The 19,597-nt window shown below is 32.3% G+C and overlaps 1 protein-coding gene across 2 annotated transcripts in view; it reads right to left on the bottom strand.

The window, feature by feature from the left end:
* Positions 1-19,597, bottom strand: part of LOC135126954 (metabotropic glutamate receptor 5-like) — a 114,353-nt gene that overhangs the window by 66,968 nt on the left and 27,788 nt on the right. For both annotated transcript variants that reach the window (XM_064053210.1, XM_064053211.1), the window contains exon 2: positions 7,212-7,963. In XM_064053210.1, coding sequence (XP_063909280.1) covers positions 7,212-7,905 — 694 coding nt within the window. In that variant the 5' untranslated portion in view covers positions 7,906-7,963. The remainder of the gene's footprint in view (positions 1-7,211; positions 7,964-19,597) is intronic.

Genomic DNA, 19,597 nt, shown 5'->3' on the forward strand with positions numbered 1-19,597 from the left:
GCGAATTTTATTTTTTATAACACTTATAACTTAAAATAAAGGATATGTATGTAGTGTTAAAGTCCTCCTTATCCTTACGTTTCAAGTGAATTTTGTTATCACAAAATTTCGTGATGACGTCATCAACATTTAGGTATAGTGTAATACTAATAATAACAGATCAATAAAATACATATTTTGCGTCATTAATTTTTTTGAGCCACCCTATATACACAGTTACATAAAAATATGAATGTACTGATCAACCACAAGTACATATAGACTCATTTTCTATATTTACGTAGGATTTATTCGCCAAAAATTTGATAACCAAATGATGAATACGTCTTGATTAACGATTTACCATGCTTACGACAATCTTGAAATGTTTGCAAGGTTTCAGAGCACTTTTTTAAATTTCAAAGTTAAATTGTAAAATCTGGCTACGCAATTTGTTTTTTTTTTTTTAATATGGTGTTTTACAGTAAAAAATCAGGACGGATTCATAATCCACACGTATGCATATTATTTTATAAAATAATCATTTTACCACTTGCACGATATTCCTGAAATACGTACAAGATTTGACTTTCTGTCTAATAAAAATCGACACAGACAACAGACGACAGACAGACGGACGGAAACGGGAGACCTATTTGTTAATTCTCTAGGGGTCATGAAATGTCAAGAAAACATTAAAGTAGCCACTGATCGGACAGATCCTATTACAGTCCTGTCTACTACGAGCATTCAACTACAATAATTACATTAAGTTTTGGGGAGCTTTTTTGACGCACTTGTGTTCGGGTTTCCAAACTTGAGCTTCGAAGACCATTGGATGTAATTAAAAAATAAAACATTGTGCTGAACTAAATTTCATTTAAATTAAATGTTGATTAAAATGTGGTCCAAGGGTAACTGAATGGAGAAAATTGCTGCTCCACTCTGGCGAGCGTCGCAGTGCCTATATCGGTCTCTTAAATTATAAATTAGGAATATAAATTTGTAAAAATACATTACGGGCATAATTCCACAAGTGGAAGATAATTAATAACAAAAACTGCTTTTATAACGTCGTTTGAAATTAATTAATAAACGTTTTTTAATTTTATACAAAAATATACACCCATTTAAAAAGTAGATAAACGGGGCGAATTTTAAACATCACTGTCATGAATAAAAAACTCGTTTGTAAAATATTGTTGATGTTTTTTACTGTTTCCCGAGCATTTAATATTTTCAGTCCTCAGCATTTCTGTTCCTTAACCTGAATTCGGTTCATGCACTTTTACAACATAAAATATGTTCCAATAACTTCCAAATTGTTCTTAGTTAAATTTTCAGCAATAATTGCTTGTAACGGCAGAAACCATAATATTTCCGGAGTGTTTTCTGCTTCCATGTTTTCTTGGCGTTTCAAGTTCGAAGTTAACGAAAACACTGACGGTTTTGTTACAGTGAAAAATTACTTTGAAACTTTATGACCGGGTCATCTTTACAAACTTCAGATTATTATCAAAATGGTAAAATATTGACACACTTTTTCAAAAATTATGATATCATTTCAAAATATCGTTAATTCAATCAAAACTACACAAGTGTTGTAAACAGTTTTGTTCAGAAACTACTTATAAAACCGATTTCTCTGAAATTTGGTACAGTGGAGTGGAATGAATGGACCACGATCAGCGTTTAATGGTCATATCGGGTGAGATAAACATACTATTACATGATTTATTAGATACATTTACCAAATGGAAATGGAATGTAACTTTATCACGAAATTTAAAATCTGCACAAGAAGAGGAAACTATTTTGTTCTAAAATATCACGATCAAATTGTAATGAAAATGACATTTAACGACTATGATGTCCCGCTGATTAAATTTTAATAAGCTATCATAAAGTTTTAACGACATCTGAAAAGTCTTTTTAAGTCTTGAAAGTATTTAAGGTAAATAAAGAAAGTGTCGTGTACAAATATAAATTTAATTGCTGCTTTGAAATTTGTACATAATGGAAGAAACATTTTTTAACACGTGTGGATTGTTAAAGTACAGGTAAATAAGTAATCAATTTGAATAGGTGCAGTACAATACTATAACCAATACAGTACTGTATTCTCAAATTTTCAGAAAAATGGGATAGGTGATAAAACATGTCGCTTCATTAATTTTTTTTAATCACTCTGTATAAGTAATTCTAATAAACATGAATGCATTGATAAACGCCAAGCATACATTCTTAATATTGTGGTGCTCATACGATTTGTAATTTATTGAATAGTAGGTGTTCTTTGCTCAAATTTTAACGTGTAATCTAAATTGCAGAGCATTTGGTTTTGCAGTTTCAAAGTTAAATTACATAATGGTACATACTTTTGTTTTTCTTTTCAAAAATCTGCATGTCTAGGGTAATAACTTGAGATGGATTCATAAATCACACATTTCTGGAGCAAAAAAGTCAAAATTTCAAGAAAAGTGGAATAACTGGGCAACATTACACCCGAATTTCAAAAATAAAAAATATATCTATAAAGCTTAAGACTCAAGACTCATCAGTGTATATAATATACAGGCTGTTCAGTAAAAAAAAAAAACAAATTGTATGTTGCGCCTCAAAAACAGAACGTTCTGTATCTTAGAAAATAATTTTAGTTTATATGTTGAAAGAGTTTTGTCCTTTGATTTTTCCCGAGCATAAGCTAAGGACGTATAGTAATCGGGCCCATCGGACGAATGGCCACTTTTATATTTTCATGACCCCTACAGTACGAAAAAAGTAGTCCCCGTTTCCGTCTCTTTCTCTCTCTGTGTGTGTGTGTCTGTCTGTCGGTCTGTTTGGTGTCTGTATCTATTTTTATTAGGCACGTAATCTCCGAAACTGTTGAACCAATTGTTGTGTCAAATTTTGTACGTATATTATAAATGTCATTTAGATGGTTAAATCCTAACCAAAATTTTGCTAATCATCTCCACCAACAATTTGATGATGTCATTGCAAAAAATTCTATGTTTATTTGATTTAATTGTTATACAACAATGCACCTCTATACGTGTGGTGGACGAATCCGTTTTGAGTTTTTTCCCTAACCGTCCAAATTTTCGCAAAAGCAATGCACGATGTAATACCAGTTTACCATTAGCGTAAGACATCCCGATTGTGGTCTAGTCAATTGGAATACGGAATTCGGACCGGAAGTGCCGGGTTCGATGCTAGACTTGGCCTTCTGTTTTTTCATTTTTTTTTCTTTTTTTGATGACGTCATAACAAATTTTTTATTGGTCAAATTAAGAACGAGTCACCCCATTTTCTCGAAAATGTGGGAATATGCACGTCTTTATATAATAATGATAAAATGAGATTATAATATTCAGATCATTTTGTTCGATTGTGGTTTAATTAAAAATTTTGGCCATCTGTTTTGAGAAGACAAACTCATTCAAATCAAACTAATTTCTACGTGACATTCTTTCGGTGTAAAAACATACATAAACACTTGAGCTTCAGATTGCTATTACCTAGTGCTGAAGGATATTTTATTTCGTTAGTTCTGTGCTTTAAATATATTTTCCATTTTTACTTTACAGAGGTTATTTCAAAACGAAAATCGTAAATTCGAGTTTTACAATTTTTTTAAAGAGCTCGATTTGTCGGATTATATTTCAAGAGAGAGGGACGTCCTGTCGAACTAAGCTTCGACCAATTTTTTCTTGTCTGATAAGTAATATGATATCAAGGGGTGCCTTATTGACTCAGACCTACTTTTGGAGTCAAACACATCAAATGTGAGTTTTACAAAGAAAAATATGGAAAACCCTTGTTATCTTTTCGAAACCTTACAGAATCTCTTTCAATATATTTACATATTTATATATCGTGTTTATATTCACGGTTTTTTCCGTCATTATTTGATATTGCAAATCCTACAAGGAAAATTGCATAATTCTTACCTAATATTGATTTAGAGATTACAAAACATTTATTTATTGACCCTTTTCGAAAATTTGATAACGTAAAAAAACGAAATCTTTTGCACTTGCTTGCACTTTAGTGATATGCTTTTAATTTATAAAAACTGCTTCGATAAAATTACTCGGAAAATATATCAAATCATTTTATTTTATAGATTGTCTTATTATTTAATTTGAAGAATGCTTCATGACATAATGTGATTTCGTTGTATTTCAGAGAAAACGAAATTTGAAAATTTTAGAGTGTCACATAGTAGATTTCCTGTTTCCGTATGTCTGCCATCTCCTCTTTATTATGCAGACAATCGCGGAAACTACTGGACTGATTGATGTGAAATTCTAGTTAGACGTATTTTAGAAATACCGTGTAGACAAATGTGTCTAATTATCTCCGTCAACAATTTAAAGAGATCATTTCAAAATTTTGCAAAGTAAGTGATATTTAGATTTAATAAAAAGTACTTCCATATCTGTGGCCATTATTTTTTATCTTACACATTAAGATTTTTGAAAAATAAAACTAATATCTTGTAATTTAAAAAAAATAGAGAACCGAATGTTCTGAAATCTTGTAATCGTTTTAAGGTTATCATTAAGTATAGCTAAACAAAATTTATCTGTTTATCATCCCCAAGAACTTGATGACTTCACCTCAAAAGTTTGCTGGATATACGTGTATCACCCTATCTAAATTGTGCAAAATGTTATGAGTCTATACCCGTGGTTTATCAATATATTATATTATATATGTTATTATTAGTGAATAAAGTGGGATTTATAAACATGCTGTTAACGTTAGAATTCCCGTTGCAGTTGCTGGTCCTCTGACGTTGCTTTTAGAACTGAAAATTGTTATTTGTAAACTCCGTTGTCAAGTTGCCGTTGAAGTAACTTTGAGATTCAATTTTGCCGTATTTAAAGGAGTTGTATGTAGAAGAAAACTGCAGGATTAAAGTTGATTGCTACAAAAATTTACTATTTTAGACATGTTTTAAGTTTCTTGCTGCGGAAATAAGTCTACACATATTAAGAAAAAAACGCAAAATGTAATACTATGTATATTAAGAAAAAATTAAAGCCAAAGGTTAAGTCCCATCCATACCTGCGCTGATCTAAATAGTAATGAAATTTTCATTCGTTGGCAGACCTAGGGGCGGGGCCTAATTGCAAAATCCATATTTCCTTACAAACATGTACCATTTTAAACGTGTTTAAGGTTTCTAAGAATAAAAAAGATCATTAGAATTAAGATGGGGTGGGTGGGCGGGGTTTTAGATTTTGCCTTTTTGCTTAATATACATAGTATTCTTTGAATAACACGATACTTAAAGGCAAGTTTTTAATTTCTTGTAAAGAAATAAGTATTTTGCATTTAAGATCCGCCCTCTTGGTTCACGACGAATAAAAAAAAATCATCACAATTGAGATAGGGTGGGTGGGCGAGTTTACATTTTGCCTTTTTGTTTTAATATTTGTAGACTTCTTGACATGAAGCTTAAAACATGTTTAAAATGGAAAATTTGTATAAGAAAATATCGTTCTTGCAATTAGGCTCCGCCCCATAATTGCAAAATCCATATTTCCTTGCAAAAATGTACCATTTTAACAGTGTTCTAAGTTTCATGTTGTGAAAAGATGGCTATGTATTTAGCCCAGCCGCCCTATTTCATATCTGATGATTTTTTTTATTTGTCGTAAGCCGAGGGTTGGAGCTTAATTGTAAAATTCTCATTTTTCTACGAGAAATTACCATGTGAAATATGTTCTTATGTAATCGTGTTATACAAAGAAAACTAATAATGTATTAATTAACAAAAAAAAACAAAAGAGAAGCCCCACCCATCCGTCTCGATCTCAGTCCTGATGAATTTTTCATTCGTTGTCTTACCGAGGGGCGGAGCTTAATTACAAAATCTATACTTTCCTACAAAAATGTACCATTTTAAACATGTTTTACCTTTCTTGTTGTGAAAAGAAGACTACACATATTAAGAAAAAAGCGCAAAATGTAAGCCCTTGTAATTATAATACCTAATCTGTTTTTGAGAGGAATAGCAATAAATCTTGTTGATTTAAAGGTCGAGAACTATCTTTAACAATGCATAAATACTGACAGAAAGCTACAGTGCAGAAAATGATAGCAGCTATTTAAAATATTAGGGTTTCGCTGAACAGATGATTAAATGGATTAATATTAGTGGACCTCATTATCTCTATCAAAATTTGATTTTCGTGGAATTAGTGCTGTCAGCCAGAAAAATATCCCCCCTACTTCAGGGGATTTTCCTTCAAGTTGGCAGTAGTGCACACGACCTCATCTCGAATGTCAACCCAACGACGTGCCAACTTTCAACAAGGGCAACGTCAACGGATGATATAAACGACGCATACCTTCGCTGCGTATTTATCTTACAACGGCAACATCAACGGCGAACAGCAACGTCAGCGACAAGTTTATATATTGACCTTAAGGAAAAAACCGTTGTCATTAGTATTACACTGTTCCTATTCAAACTGATATATGTGTCCGTGCTAAAAAGTTGATGACGTCATAATAAAATTTTATTATGAAAACTCACTTGAAATATATGCACAGTATGCTTCTTTACCTGTAGTTGAACAATACACCCATATCTTTACTTTAACTTATAGAGGTTATGTTAAAAAAAATAAATGAAATAAAAGTGGCGAAAAATCTAACTTTATAATTTATTTAATAAACCAAAATTGCTTGATTGTTCTGCAGACTTAGACCAACATTTTTTCTGTATTGCAATAAGTCTTGTTATCTACCTGAAATTTGCCATTCGTCATTGTATTTTTAGTTTATTCAGGATCTAGTACGAGTTCTCTTCGTAACATTTTCAACATGACGCAATACCAACATACATGTTAAAGGCTCCTACGGAGAAGAGTTTATGGAATTTACATATACTTTTAAGAAATATTGTCCTTCATGTTTCTTTGAACGTGCAGCTTTATTTAGAGAGATTTTGAAAGTTTATCTTGATACAAAATGAAACTGAGCATTATTCATAAAATAACTACCTACTTATTTATGAATAATTTATATTTCGAAGATTTCCTAGATCGCAAACTCCTTTACTGTAAAAACCCAATTTTTATTTGTCAGTCAACGTCTTGTATGCATCATAAACAATAAAATATGAGCTACCCTCGTATTTTATTAAAAAACGTTTCATCCTCATCACCCCGAAACCCACTTTTTACGCCTTCACCCTATCCATTAAAACTTACCATCCGTATTGACAGCCGAGACGTACGTCCATCCGTAATGCCTCACAATATCCAGCATAACCTGCGCTTGGTAGTAATCCGACGGCACCACCCGCATAAAGTAATTAAATCTGCTCTTATCGGACAGATCTCTCGACGTCGTCGAGTACCCCACCTGGGGCATGTGGAACAGCTGCAGAAGGTTTTGCACCTGCAGCGCCACCGAGCTGGAGCCGGGCCCCACCACCCCAATTAGCGGCCCCCGCTGCCCCGCCTCCCCCGTCAGCTGCCCGCCTGTGAGGTTGTGACACGTGTCCAGGTAGGAAGACACCGGAGTGATGGCATCCCTTATGAGCTCGATGCTCTGCTGGAGGGCCACCGGAGCGTACCAGCACTCGTCTCGTATCTCCACCCCTAATGTGAGGTTAGGCAGTAAGTTCGGATCTTTATTAATTCTGTCTAATGTCTGGAACGTGACTTCCACCCTTTGAATGCCGTACAGCTCCCGGACTTTTCCGCATTTGATGCCCAAACTGGCAACGGGTTGTTTAGTTGATGACGGCGGTAGGTGCACTGGGAATAAGGCACCGATTATGAAATCGCCGTTCAAGAACGCCGATATGCGTTTATCTTGGTTTGCGGTTGACGAGGAGGGCTCAAATAGCTGGATTACTAACATGAAGAGGACGACCGTATTCTGGAAGTTTGGTGGCATTGTGGCTTCGGCACCGTAGGAAGGCGGGGAAGAGGATGTGCGTCATTTTCGATGGGTTCTGCAAGAAGAAAGAGTTGGTGTAACAAGCACACTGTTTAGTAATCGTAGCAACAGATACTAAATACTCGTAACTAACTACTAAACTATAAAAACACACCCAAATTGGATTTGCTTTAATTGATTTACTTCCAAATTAAGACAAATGAGAGAGAGTTTAACTCCCATAATATGCGCTTATAAAGTATACAAAACACAAGAGCTGAAAACATAAATGTTATATACAAAAATTAGTTCAAGGTTATTTCGACAGAAGTTTTCTTGCCCTTGTAGAACAATAAAACATATCCAGACAAAATTTTATTTTGGGGATTTTGTTTTTATGAGAACAAAACAAGATATGTATACAATATTTAAATAAATGTGAAGAAGTATATGTTTCAGATGAGTTTTTCGTTTAAAAAATTTAGTGACGACATCATCATCATTTTTACAAGGACACGTACATCACTTTGGATAGGTGCAGTGCAATATTAGTAATACCAGTAATTCGTTTCTAATTAACATGAAATAAATAGACTCCTTTAATTTTTTGTGTTACCCTGTAATCAACGCCCTGTATAAACAGTTCTAAACAAATTGCAACGAGGCGAAGTCCATAGATCTAGAGACAAATTGTAGTATGTTTCAAATAAATAACCCACGGAAAAATGTTTTCTCAATGTCTCATACGTGCATAATTTCGACTGTTTATGTTTATACTTCGAAGGAATTTACTATTAGTGCATTTCGACGATAAGCATCTGCGTTAAAAGTAAATGAAATTTCATTGTTTTGTCTGCTCAAAAGAGAGGAAAAGACAAATTTCATTAATTAAGCTACAATGGAGCAAAATGGGGGAAAAAAGAGCATACTATGCATATATTTCAAGTGAGTTTTTCCATAACACAAATTTGTAATGGCGTTATTAACAACTTGTCACAGCGTGAGAGAAAAAAAAAGAAACGGCCAAGTATGGCATCGAACGTGCTACGCCACAACTCAACGGAGGTTTATACGTTACTGGTAAAATGTCATTTTAGTGTGTTATTTTTCTCAAATCGGATTCGTACCTCACAAGTATAGGAGTATATTATTGTATAACATTTAAATCATTTTAATGTAGAATTCTTTAAGTTGATGTCATCAAATTGCTGATGGAGATGATCAGCCAAATTTTGGGTAGCGTTTTACCATGATATTTCTAATACACACACAAAATTTGACAACAATTGATCCAGTAGTTTCAGAGATCATCTGTATAATAAAAATCGACACAGACAAACAGACAGGCGGACAGATTACTATACTTCCTTACTTTACGTTCGGAAAGTAAAAACTGGTCTAAGGTTATTTAGACAGGATTTCTCTCGTCCCTGAAGTACAATCCAACAAATCCAGTCTTCGAAAGATTATCAAACTTGATTTCGCGAATTTTATATTTTATGATATTTAAAATAAAGACATGTGTTAAAGTGGAAGTAGAAGTTTCAAAGTTAAACATTGTAAAGTAGTGTACAATTTTTTTCTAAAAATCTGCATGTCGAAGGTAAGAAAATCAAGACGGATTCGTAAATCACCAATGTAAGAGTATGTTATTTTATAAAATTTACTATTCAAACTTTTAGGATGATGTTGGTGAGAATGATTACACAAATTTTGAGTATCGTTATACGATATACACTTTATTATTCCTAAAATACATCTACATGATACTTCTAATATATGTACAAAATTTGACAACAATTGATCCAGTAGTTTCAGAGATTACTCGTGTAATACCTAAATATCGACACAGACGACAAACGACAGGCAGGCGCAGGCGAGAGAACTGTCTTTTCATGTGCATGAAACGTCGAGAAAACATAAAAGTAGCCGTTCACCGGATGGACACCGTTAGAATATTTCCTTAGCTTACGTTCGAGAAGTAAAAAAAGTGGTCCATCGGGTATCGAACCCGCAACCTTCGCCTTATTAGTACATGTTCCAGTGTCTTAAACTATGACCGGTTGTTCATTATTCCTGTTATCTTACTAAAAAACGGTATTACATAAATAATTTTGATTTTTTGCGGGAGGGCGAAGTCTGAATATCCAAGGTAAAAGGAAAGGTAGGTTCATAAACTACAACTGCAGGAGTATGTTATTTTATCAAGTTTAAATAACATTTACCATGCAAAATTTTGAAGTGATGTCATTAAATTGTTGGAAGGAATAATTAGACAAATGTTAGAGTTTTACCATCTACACGACATTCTAGCAAGTATTTTAAAATTTAACAACAATTTGTACCATATTTTCGGAGATTAACTGTATAGTTAATATTGACACAGACGACAGAGGACAGACAGGTGGAAAAGGGAGACCTATTTTTAATATTCGAAGGGTCATAAAATGTCTACGAACTACATAATAAGTTCTTTAAATTTTTACTTCCCGAGCGTAAGCTAAAGAAGTAAAAATGACGAATAGCCATTTTTATGTTTTCTCAACTTTTCATGACCCATACAGTCCGAAAAAGTAGTCTCCCGTTTTCGTCGGTCTGTCTGTCTGTCTGGTGTCTGTATCCATTTTTATTAGTCACGTAATCTCCGAAACTGCTGGACCAATTATTGTAAAATGTTGCATGTATATTAGTGATATCATGTAGATGGTTAGATGCTAACCAAAATTTGGCTAATGATCCCCACCAACAATTTGATGACGTCATTTCAATGAATTGTATTTTAAAATGAATTGAATGTGATACCCAAATATACTTCTGTACTTGTAGTGTACGAATCCGCTTTCAGTTTTTTCGCTAAACGTTCAAATTTTCGCGAAAACATTTGCAAGATATAATAACATTATATTACCAACACCGGATGTAGATCTCCGTAGCGCAGTGGCTATATGGGGGAGAAGGCGGCCTGCAGGGAGGCCGTACGACCTGGGGTAGTGGGTTCGATTCCGAACTTGGCCTTTTACTTTTTATTTCCCGAGAATATGCTAAGGAAGACGCTCTTAAGTACGAAAAAACTGGTCTCCCGTTTCCTTCTGTCTGTTTGTCTATCTGTCTGTCTGTCTGATGTCTGTATCCATTTTATTTTCTTGGCTTGGTAATACGCTGTAACTACTTTTCTTTTATGATGTGGCTAGTATTATCCAAGGTGATGATGTCATCACAAATTTTTTATTGGTCAAATTAAAAACGAGTCACCCCATTTTCTCAAAAATGTGAAGAATACGCACGTCTATACATATATGATTAATAATAATTTCAGTCCTCTGTTTTAAGAAGACAAACTCATCAATCAAACTAATTTCTACGTGACATTATTTCGATGTGTACACATAAATAAACACTTGAGTTTCATATTGCTATTACCTAGTGCTGAAGAACATTTTATCCCGTTAGTTTTTAAATATATTCTATTCTATATTGTCCATATGATGCAGGGTCTGCGGGGGTGTTATTTATGCCGCTAGTTTTTACTTTACAGTGGTTATCACAAAACAAAAATCGTAAAATCAAATTTTATAATTTTTTTAAAGAGCTGGATTTGTCGGACTATACTTATAGCCTTCGACCAATTTTTTATTGATTAAATTACCTCATTTTCCAGAAAATGTGAGAATTCCCATAGCTTTATTTAATTATGACCAAATAAGAATATGTAATAATAATCATATTTAAAACATTTTGTTTCATTGTGGCTTAATTAATAATAATTTTAGACGTCTGTTTTGAGAAGACAACGAATTCAAATTAAACAAATTTCTACGTGAGATTCTTTCGATGTAAACACACAAACAATAGAAATTGAGCATGTACACTGATAATAATAATACACTCGTTTCCGTTGGTTTTCCTCCTTGGAATTGGCGCCCCCGCGGCGCAGGTGGTTCGAGGTGTCATTTACACCACTACTATATACAGGTTATCAGAAAACAACAATTATAATTTTTCAAAGAAGCGGAATTTGTTGGACTGTAGTTCAAGAGCAAGGGAAGTTCTGTCGAAGTAACCTTGGACCAATTTTTAATAAACCGTGTTAAGTAACATTGATTTAGAGATTACAGAAATTTTACAAAAATTTATTAATTCGTCTTTTCCAAAAAAATTATCAAGCAATTTCGAAATTTTGTTGAGTAAATCTTACGTGAAATGTGTGAAATGAATTGGTCCTTTGTGTTCTCCTTATTTTTAATTTTACGGAAATCGATTTCAACCTCATTTGAACACGGAATCAGCCTTGAGGTCGAAAGTTTATCAACAACTACATTGAAGTGAGAAGATCATATTTAGCAAAATTATATACAATAACTTCGTTGCTTTATAAAACACAATTTAATTTAACAACATTAATTAATAAAATTCAGTCTGGTTACTATCGTTAGTTTATAATTGGATAATGCAGCCACGAAGCAATGTTGTGTGACAAAAATTTTAAAACCAGTGACGAACACTTGTAAATTGAATTAAATATATGTCAAGCGTTTAGTAATATAAATTGAACTTTTACCCACACACTACTATAAAATCAATATTGTATGGTTTCCATAAAATGGGATCTTTCAAAAATAATTCTAGACGAAGAGTATACAAATTTTATATCTATGTTAGAAATATCGTGTATATCGTAACATGCTAACCAAAATTTATTTACTCATTCCCACCAAGATTTTAATCACTTTACCTCAAAACTGTGTATAGTAACTGTTCTCGAAATTTTATAAAGTAACATACTCTTATACTTGTGAGTTATGCATCCGCCTTGAGTTTTCCCCTAGGCATCCGGATTAGACCTTAAATTCATTTTTCTAAAATACTCAAAAAATTACTATTGTGTCAAATTTTAAAATTTGTTAGAATGACATTGAAACACTATCGATCACATTTGGAACACGGTTCTATTACTGTTATAGTTTTATATTTTATTAATATCGAACTGTTTTGAACCCTTAGTAACACACTAGAGTGTACAAATAAACTTTAATAAGCACTACAGGGTAGGGACCATAATTTTTTCAAACTTTTACCTACACAAGTTTATAAGAATCAGCGTCTTTTAAAATTTTCAGCGAAATTTTACGTCACTGATAATTGCATTTTCTTTTAAATTCAGCGATATGTCATCTGTGCATGTACGTTAAAAAACAGTGTCTTGATTATGTGTTGAAACCCTAATTTCAAGTTGCTTGGATTAATGCAAATTTGTAACTGTTGCTGGGTGGTAAGCAATTTGATTGATGTTCCTATCTGACAAATTAAATTTGCGACGATATAAAGTCAACTTAAAATTGGTCTCTAAGCGAATATTTGTTTTACAACAGTGTATTGAATAAACACATTTTCTGGGGACAACAAATTTTACGAAGCGATGCTGTTAGATACAAGTCCTGATTTTATAAAGTTTTTGTTTAGTGTGTAAATAAGGAAGCTACAAGTGCTTGAGCTTCTTACAACTACGAAAACAAACACTTCTCCAAGATTGTCAAAATAACCCTCGACAAAGTATTTATAAAGAAAAAAGTGCCGTCAAAATAATCGCTTACTGTTTATTTAAAGTTTATCAATAAAGTAAACTGGCGAATTCTTATATCTTTATTGCACAACTTAAGCTGCGTAAATAAAACCATGTTGACTACTATATGTGCAGTTTTGATATTTTAACCGACATAGCTATATTAAAATATACGAGCATTTATTTATATACATATAATAGTGGAGTTAATAGTTTCTTATTTTTAGTACAATTTAGGTAATAAATTACAATAAATTATTAACTGAGGAATTAAAAAAAATACATTTTTCCTTCAACTTTATAATTTTTCATTTAAATAAGAAACCACATGTGATTTTTTTTGGCAAGTAAGTAGGTAAAAATAAACATTTTTACACAAAGTACGTTAAAAATAGCCGACCACTAAATCACGTTTGTCGTGTTTACAATCTCAGACGAGCTAGATTTATATTTACGTGATACCGCTGGTACTAGGTACATAAATAATGTAAAAGTTACTTAAATTTTGCAGTATATAAAATGCCAAAGCCTATTTTTCAAAAAAATTATTACCGAAACACTTTTCAGAATTTTATATATAACTGATATAGAAAATTGGTTCATAAAGTAAATTTCCGGGAAAAACTAATACATATTTTATGTTTACGTAACGATTATAGAAGGTGAGATTATCATTTCCTGGAGGAATTTATCACTTTCGTCTAGTAATTAGTCCACAGACGACACATGATAGGGATCAGTTATTGACAAACGACAAACAGAAAGAAAAAAAAACCCTACATCAAAGTAAAATGACTAACCTACTTCGAATCTCTGTCGTAATGGAAATAAAAATTTGAAATAACTTTCAAAAAGTAAAATGAGTGGATGTTAAAACGGAAATTTCGTTAAAATGAAAAACTGGATAAATACTTTTTGATAATAATTAATAATTAAAGCAATGAATAAATTTTATAAAAACTAAAGTTCACTTTTTTATCTACACTCTTTTACTGATAACTAAAACATTGAAAAATTGAATTCGTGAATACACTGTTTGCTTTTTATGTTTTGGCACTTTCGAGATTTGGAGAGAACGGACAAGTGGATAAACAAAATGCAATAGAGGCTTCGTTTCATACAAGCCGTTAAAAATAAAATATAGCTATCTTGGTTTTTGATCATTTTTTAGTGGATATATTAACATCATCTAAAAGCCAGTTTTAAATATATATTGAATAACAGGTTAAAAACAGGTTCTACTGAATGCCTATATTTATTGTTGTTTTTACATTTTCAAGAAAATCATGGCCTCCGGCTGAGATTTGAACGTCAAACCTTTGCTTTACCAGAGAGTTTTCCCTTCCACCTGAACTGCTCGAACTGCGAGAACCTAAGATCCTCTACTCTACTGAATTAAAAAAGTTTCTTTAAATTTTAAAGAGGTATTAATTAGGTTCATTATTTTAGAAGAAATTATATATGTAGGTGTTTACCAAACTCACAATCAATTATTTACTCGATTTAAAAGTTTTTAAAATTATGTAATAAATTTTGGAAATACTGAAGATTAAATGTGACAAGAATAAATCAAACAAATATACAAATATACATGCTTTTAATTAAAAGTTTGCTCTCCAATAGATTTATGATTGCTTTAAGTGACTGGAAGAGTTGTAACGGAAAAGTATAAAATAATGATAAACGAAAAGCATTCCGATAACAAATTTGATAAATCGACCATCCGCATAAGTTAAAGAAACGAATGACAGCGTTGAACACAGAAAGGAGATGAAAAGTCGTGAATTACCACAGAAATATACAGGACTTTTGAACATCAAGTAATAAAGTTAACACCGTATTTTACAGAGTTAATATTATTTACGGCTTTAATATAACTTTTATATTACTTCTGGTATTAATAAAGTAATAAGACGAAAACCACAGTTATAAAAGTTTTTACATTATTGAACACCTTTGGGACACTGTGAAACCTATTAAATCTAATGTAGGTATGTGTTGTCTGAGACAAACATCAGAAAAAATTGCTAAACAAGGTTAAATATTGAATTTAGTTACAACGATATAAATGATCAGAAAATTTTCAAGCCTAAATTATTTTGTAATTATTTATTAATGCTTTTCAGGTATCATTGCTAATAAAACCGTTGTGTTCCTTCATTATATTTTGTCATATTAAATAATTACACTTTCTTTATTGCAGTTGCAAAAAAATGAAATAAAAGAAATTTCTAGCTGTCGAAGAAATTTGTTAAATAAAAAATCCGCTTTACGACGTCATCAACTTCAGTATATATCTACAAAAACCGGCATAAAGAAACTTTGGTTTACTAATGTTGATTACCAACCAAGTTACTAAATTTCCATGGCTTGCTGAGGTCTAAAAAGCCGCTGGTTCATACCACACAAAAATGCATTTAATTATTCATAAAATCATCAAAGTACCCAACTTGTTCGAAAAATTGAAACCGGCGCATCCACCAATTTTTACATGTCGCTTCCATTATTGAAATGTTGCACTTATTATTCCTGCAATTGCTACCGACAAATGCGTTTCAAATTAGTGCAGATGTACTCACATGCACATATGCTGCGTCGAATTTAATTTAAGTCCATGGTGATTTTTATCAATCTAAACAAATGTTCGTATTGGCACGCCACTCTTGCGTGTTACTTAAGAAGGGTGCGTCTAACCACATTTGTTTCCACCCAGAAAGTTGTTTTTGTGGAAATTTTCCCAATTACCAAATTAAATCTACAATATGAGTATTGAAACCTGAGTGTATCGTCGAAACGGTGGCGTTGGGTGTTCCATACGAAATAAGGAGAGAAAATCTGTGCTGAACATTCAAATGCAGCGTTTGTGGGAATTTCTAATAAAAGATCTAATCGGTTTTTATCACAACTAGAAGAATTGATATTTGTGGGATATTAGATCGCATTTTGCGCGCTAGCGGCAACAGTTGGTCTCATTTATTGTGCAAAATTGATTTTTCTTGGTAAATTCGCATTTTAACAAACGTTACTGTACTTATAAGATTTTTACCACAAATAATTTTATTATTTAACAACAACTCATAAATTATTATTGTTAAAAATATTCCATAAAGTCTGTTAAGAGTAATTAAATTTTCCTAACATTATCTTTCAACAATGTGCAGGATATGTTGCATATTATCTCCGTTTATTGAAATGCCAAAGGCAAGGTTGAAAATCCTTTGTTCTCGGACAGTAAATAATAAATGATGTTTTACACACAGTGTTTTTCATTTATCATTGTGTATAAATCATTGATTGTAAAGATACGTGTTATTTATTTTATGCTGATTGTAATTTTATCCAATATTATAACTCCATTGTCCCAAATGATTTTAAATCTAATAAATGACAAAATACCAACCAAAAACACGGACAGGAAAATAATCGCACATCAGTCTAGCGTCACTTCAAATCCACGAATTAACGCAATTTGTAAATCGTTTAAAATGACACAGCTTAAAGCTAAATTTTTATCCTTATTACTTTTGAAAATATGTGTATTCGCGCCCAAACGTGTTTACAAAATAATATGAAAACAAGTCAGCACTTTATCTGAAATTCACTGAATCGATGTAACTTTTTGATTTCTCTTGAGGCCATATTATGACAGGAAAGTGGTACTGTGTGAGAAGCAATTTATAGAGACCCGAGGAGGAATTAAATAAAAAATGTAACGCAGATTCAGTTGGCAGGGGTTTCGGGTAATGAAAAGTACGTGATACTACTTCAACATTATAAATTGATACATCATTGTTACATAAAGAATGTCTCAAACTATATATTTTTAATTAATGAAACTGCGCTTAGTAATTTATTGTCTGTGATTTTATGTTCAAGAGTTATGTTTTTTGCTTAATACATTTTTATATACTATTACAATACTTCCTTAGCTTACGCTCCAAAAGTAAAAATACCCCTTTTAAAGTACATCGGAACGTTTTTTTATTTATGACTGGAAAATATTTTACCCTTCCTTTTGCTATAAATGCTGTTTTTAAAAACAAATGTAACTTCGGTATAAGTCTATTTCATTAGATGGTATAATATTATTTGATTAAAGATTTGCACTTGTGTCCCATGTATCTACAGAAGTGACAGAAATGCGTGAAGTTATTTACACCGAATCCCTTGCTTTTAAATTACATCCAATATCGGTAATGGTCAAGCATTCGCTGTAAACAAATCTACGCATTTTTTCATGCTGTGAATCAATTATTTGTGGTCATTGATTCCAAACTTTTTCATCTTATTCACGTATCAAACAATTCTCTCAGTCAGTAGAAATCTGTAGGAAATTTACAAAGAAAAATCGGAAAACAATTTTGATAGCTCATTTCGGTCTCCGGAACCTCATTCATGATTAACCGGAAACTCTTGCGATCGTCTAAATCGCACGAACCAGCCAGAAATTTCCTCCCCAATTCAATCGTCCTAAAGTCAATCCCTGCACAGCTCATTATTTGCATACAGAATCAAAAGATCTATAATTTTTGGTTTAAAATTCGCCTCCGAACGCGCACTTCTTAAAGGCTTAAACATGCCGCCATAAATTCCGGCCCTGCGCTGTTGCATAATTTATAAATTTGACATTTATTCGCGTTCTTTTATTAAAACGGCTGCTCGTAATGAAATATTCCAGAGCCGGTTAAAAACTCCGCCAGAGAACACACAAAGATTTAATTGTTGGCCGAAATGGGAATAATTAGGGTTAACGTGTTTTATTGTTGTTTTGTGAATTCGTGATGTTTAATTGACATTCAGACCGGATTAAATAAGCGAAAACGGACGGAAATTCGTCCAGTGCTTTTGAAAAATTCACGGATTCACGCATGAATCTAATTTAGAATTGATATGACAACTAACAGGGGACACGATTAAAATTGCAATTTTAAAGAGGCCGAATGAGAGTTTCTCATTAACTAACGAGTAGGGGAGAGCTGAGGATTTAAACACTGCGTAAAATGATTCCGTGTAACTTTAAATGGGGCTGTTGCACGTAACGACGTTTTGATGACGCAGTCATGACATATTGTGTCGTTATGAAGAACTTCCTCAAGAATATATAGATGGTTGGAGCTATTTACGAGACTCTGAAAGATTAAATTAGCTAATGGAGATATGGAAATTTATGTGGAAGAGGCTTCATAAAAAGAAAGATGAAGAGCTCATACAAAAATTATTAATAAAATATGTTTTTCACTACGTCGAAACTGTGTTTTAAATAATGAGACCCATGTTTCATATTTTTTATGCGCTAAAACAAAAAATTTGTAAGATATCGTTATCCCAATCGTACGATTTTTGCTACCAATTTGACAGTATCGAACAACAATAGTTCAAGGACATTAATGCACTGAGTGTTTTAACCAGAATCAGTCTATACTGAGTGATCGTTCAGAAGACTTTTTACCATACCTTCAGACCAAAATAAAAAGAAATATAATTAACACATTCGTGTAGTTATTTAGGCATAACTGCTTAAGCTTTTCGAGTGTTCCTTAGATAAATTATAAAAAAAATAAGGTATGCTATATTGTATGTTTCAAGTAAGATTTTTCTTCATCAATTTTGTGGTGACGTCATCAAATTTTTTAAAGAGAAACAGAGGAATTTTGATTAGCGATTTACCATGTACGTGATAACTTTCAAAAGGTCAGAGAATTCGGTTTCGTAGCGTCGAAATTAAATTGTAAAATCTTTTACAATTTTAAATCTTTGCACAGGGTTAAAAATAGAGATTTTCAGCAACTGACAAATTGTCAAAAGCACACATCATTAGTATTATCTGGCTAAAGTGTGATAAATAAAAATTAAAGTCAATGTGTACTGAACGATAAACTCACCTTCAGTCAGTGCAGTCATCATTTTATAATATAAATTTTACGACGTCAGTGATTTATTTAAAATAAGAACGAATTAAACATCAAAAGCTAATTTTATTTGTTTTGATATTAATCAATAATCATAAAAGTTTTGTGCTAGAGTAGATCACACCATTTACTAACGTAGTTAAGAAAATGGAAGTAAGTTTAAATGCAAAGTCCTTGCTATGCTTGTTAATTAAAATGCATAAAGCTTTCATCTTTGTGGAATACACATGCTCTATTAACA

Source organism: Zophobas morio, unplaced genomic scaffold (genome assembly GCF_036711695.1).
Source record: "Zophobas morio isolate AGI-343-1 ecotype UQ-CSIRO unplaced genomic scaffold, CSIRO_AGI_Zmor_V1 ptg000011l, whole genome shotgun sequence".
Lineage (NCBI taxonomy): Eukaryota > Metazoa > Arthropoda > Insecta > Coleoptera > Tenebrionidae > Zophobas > Zophobas morio.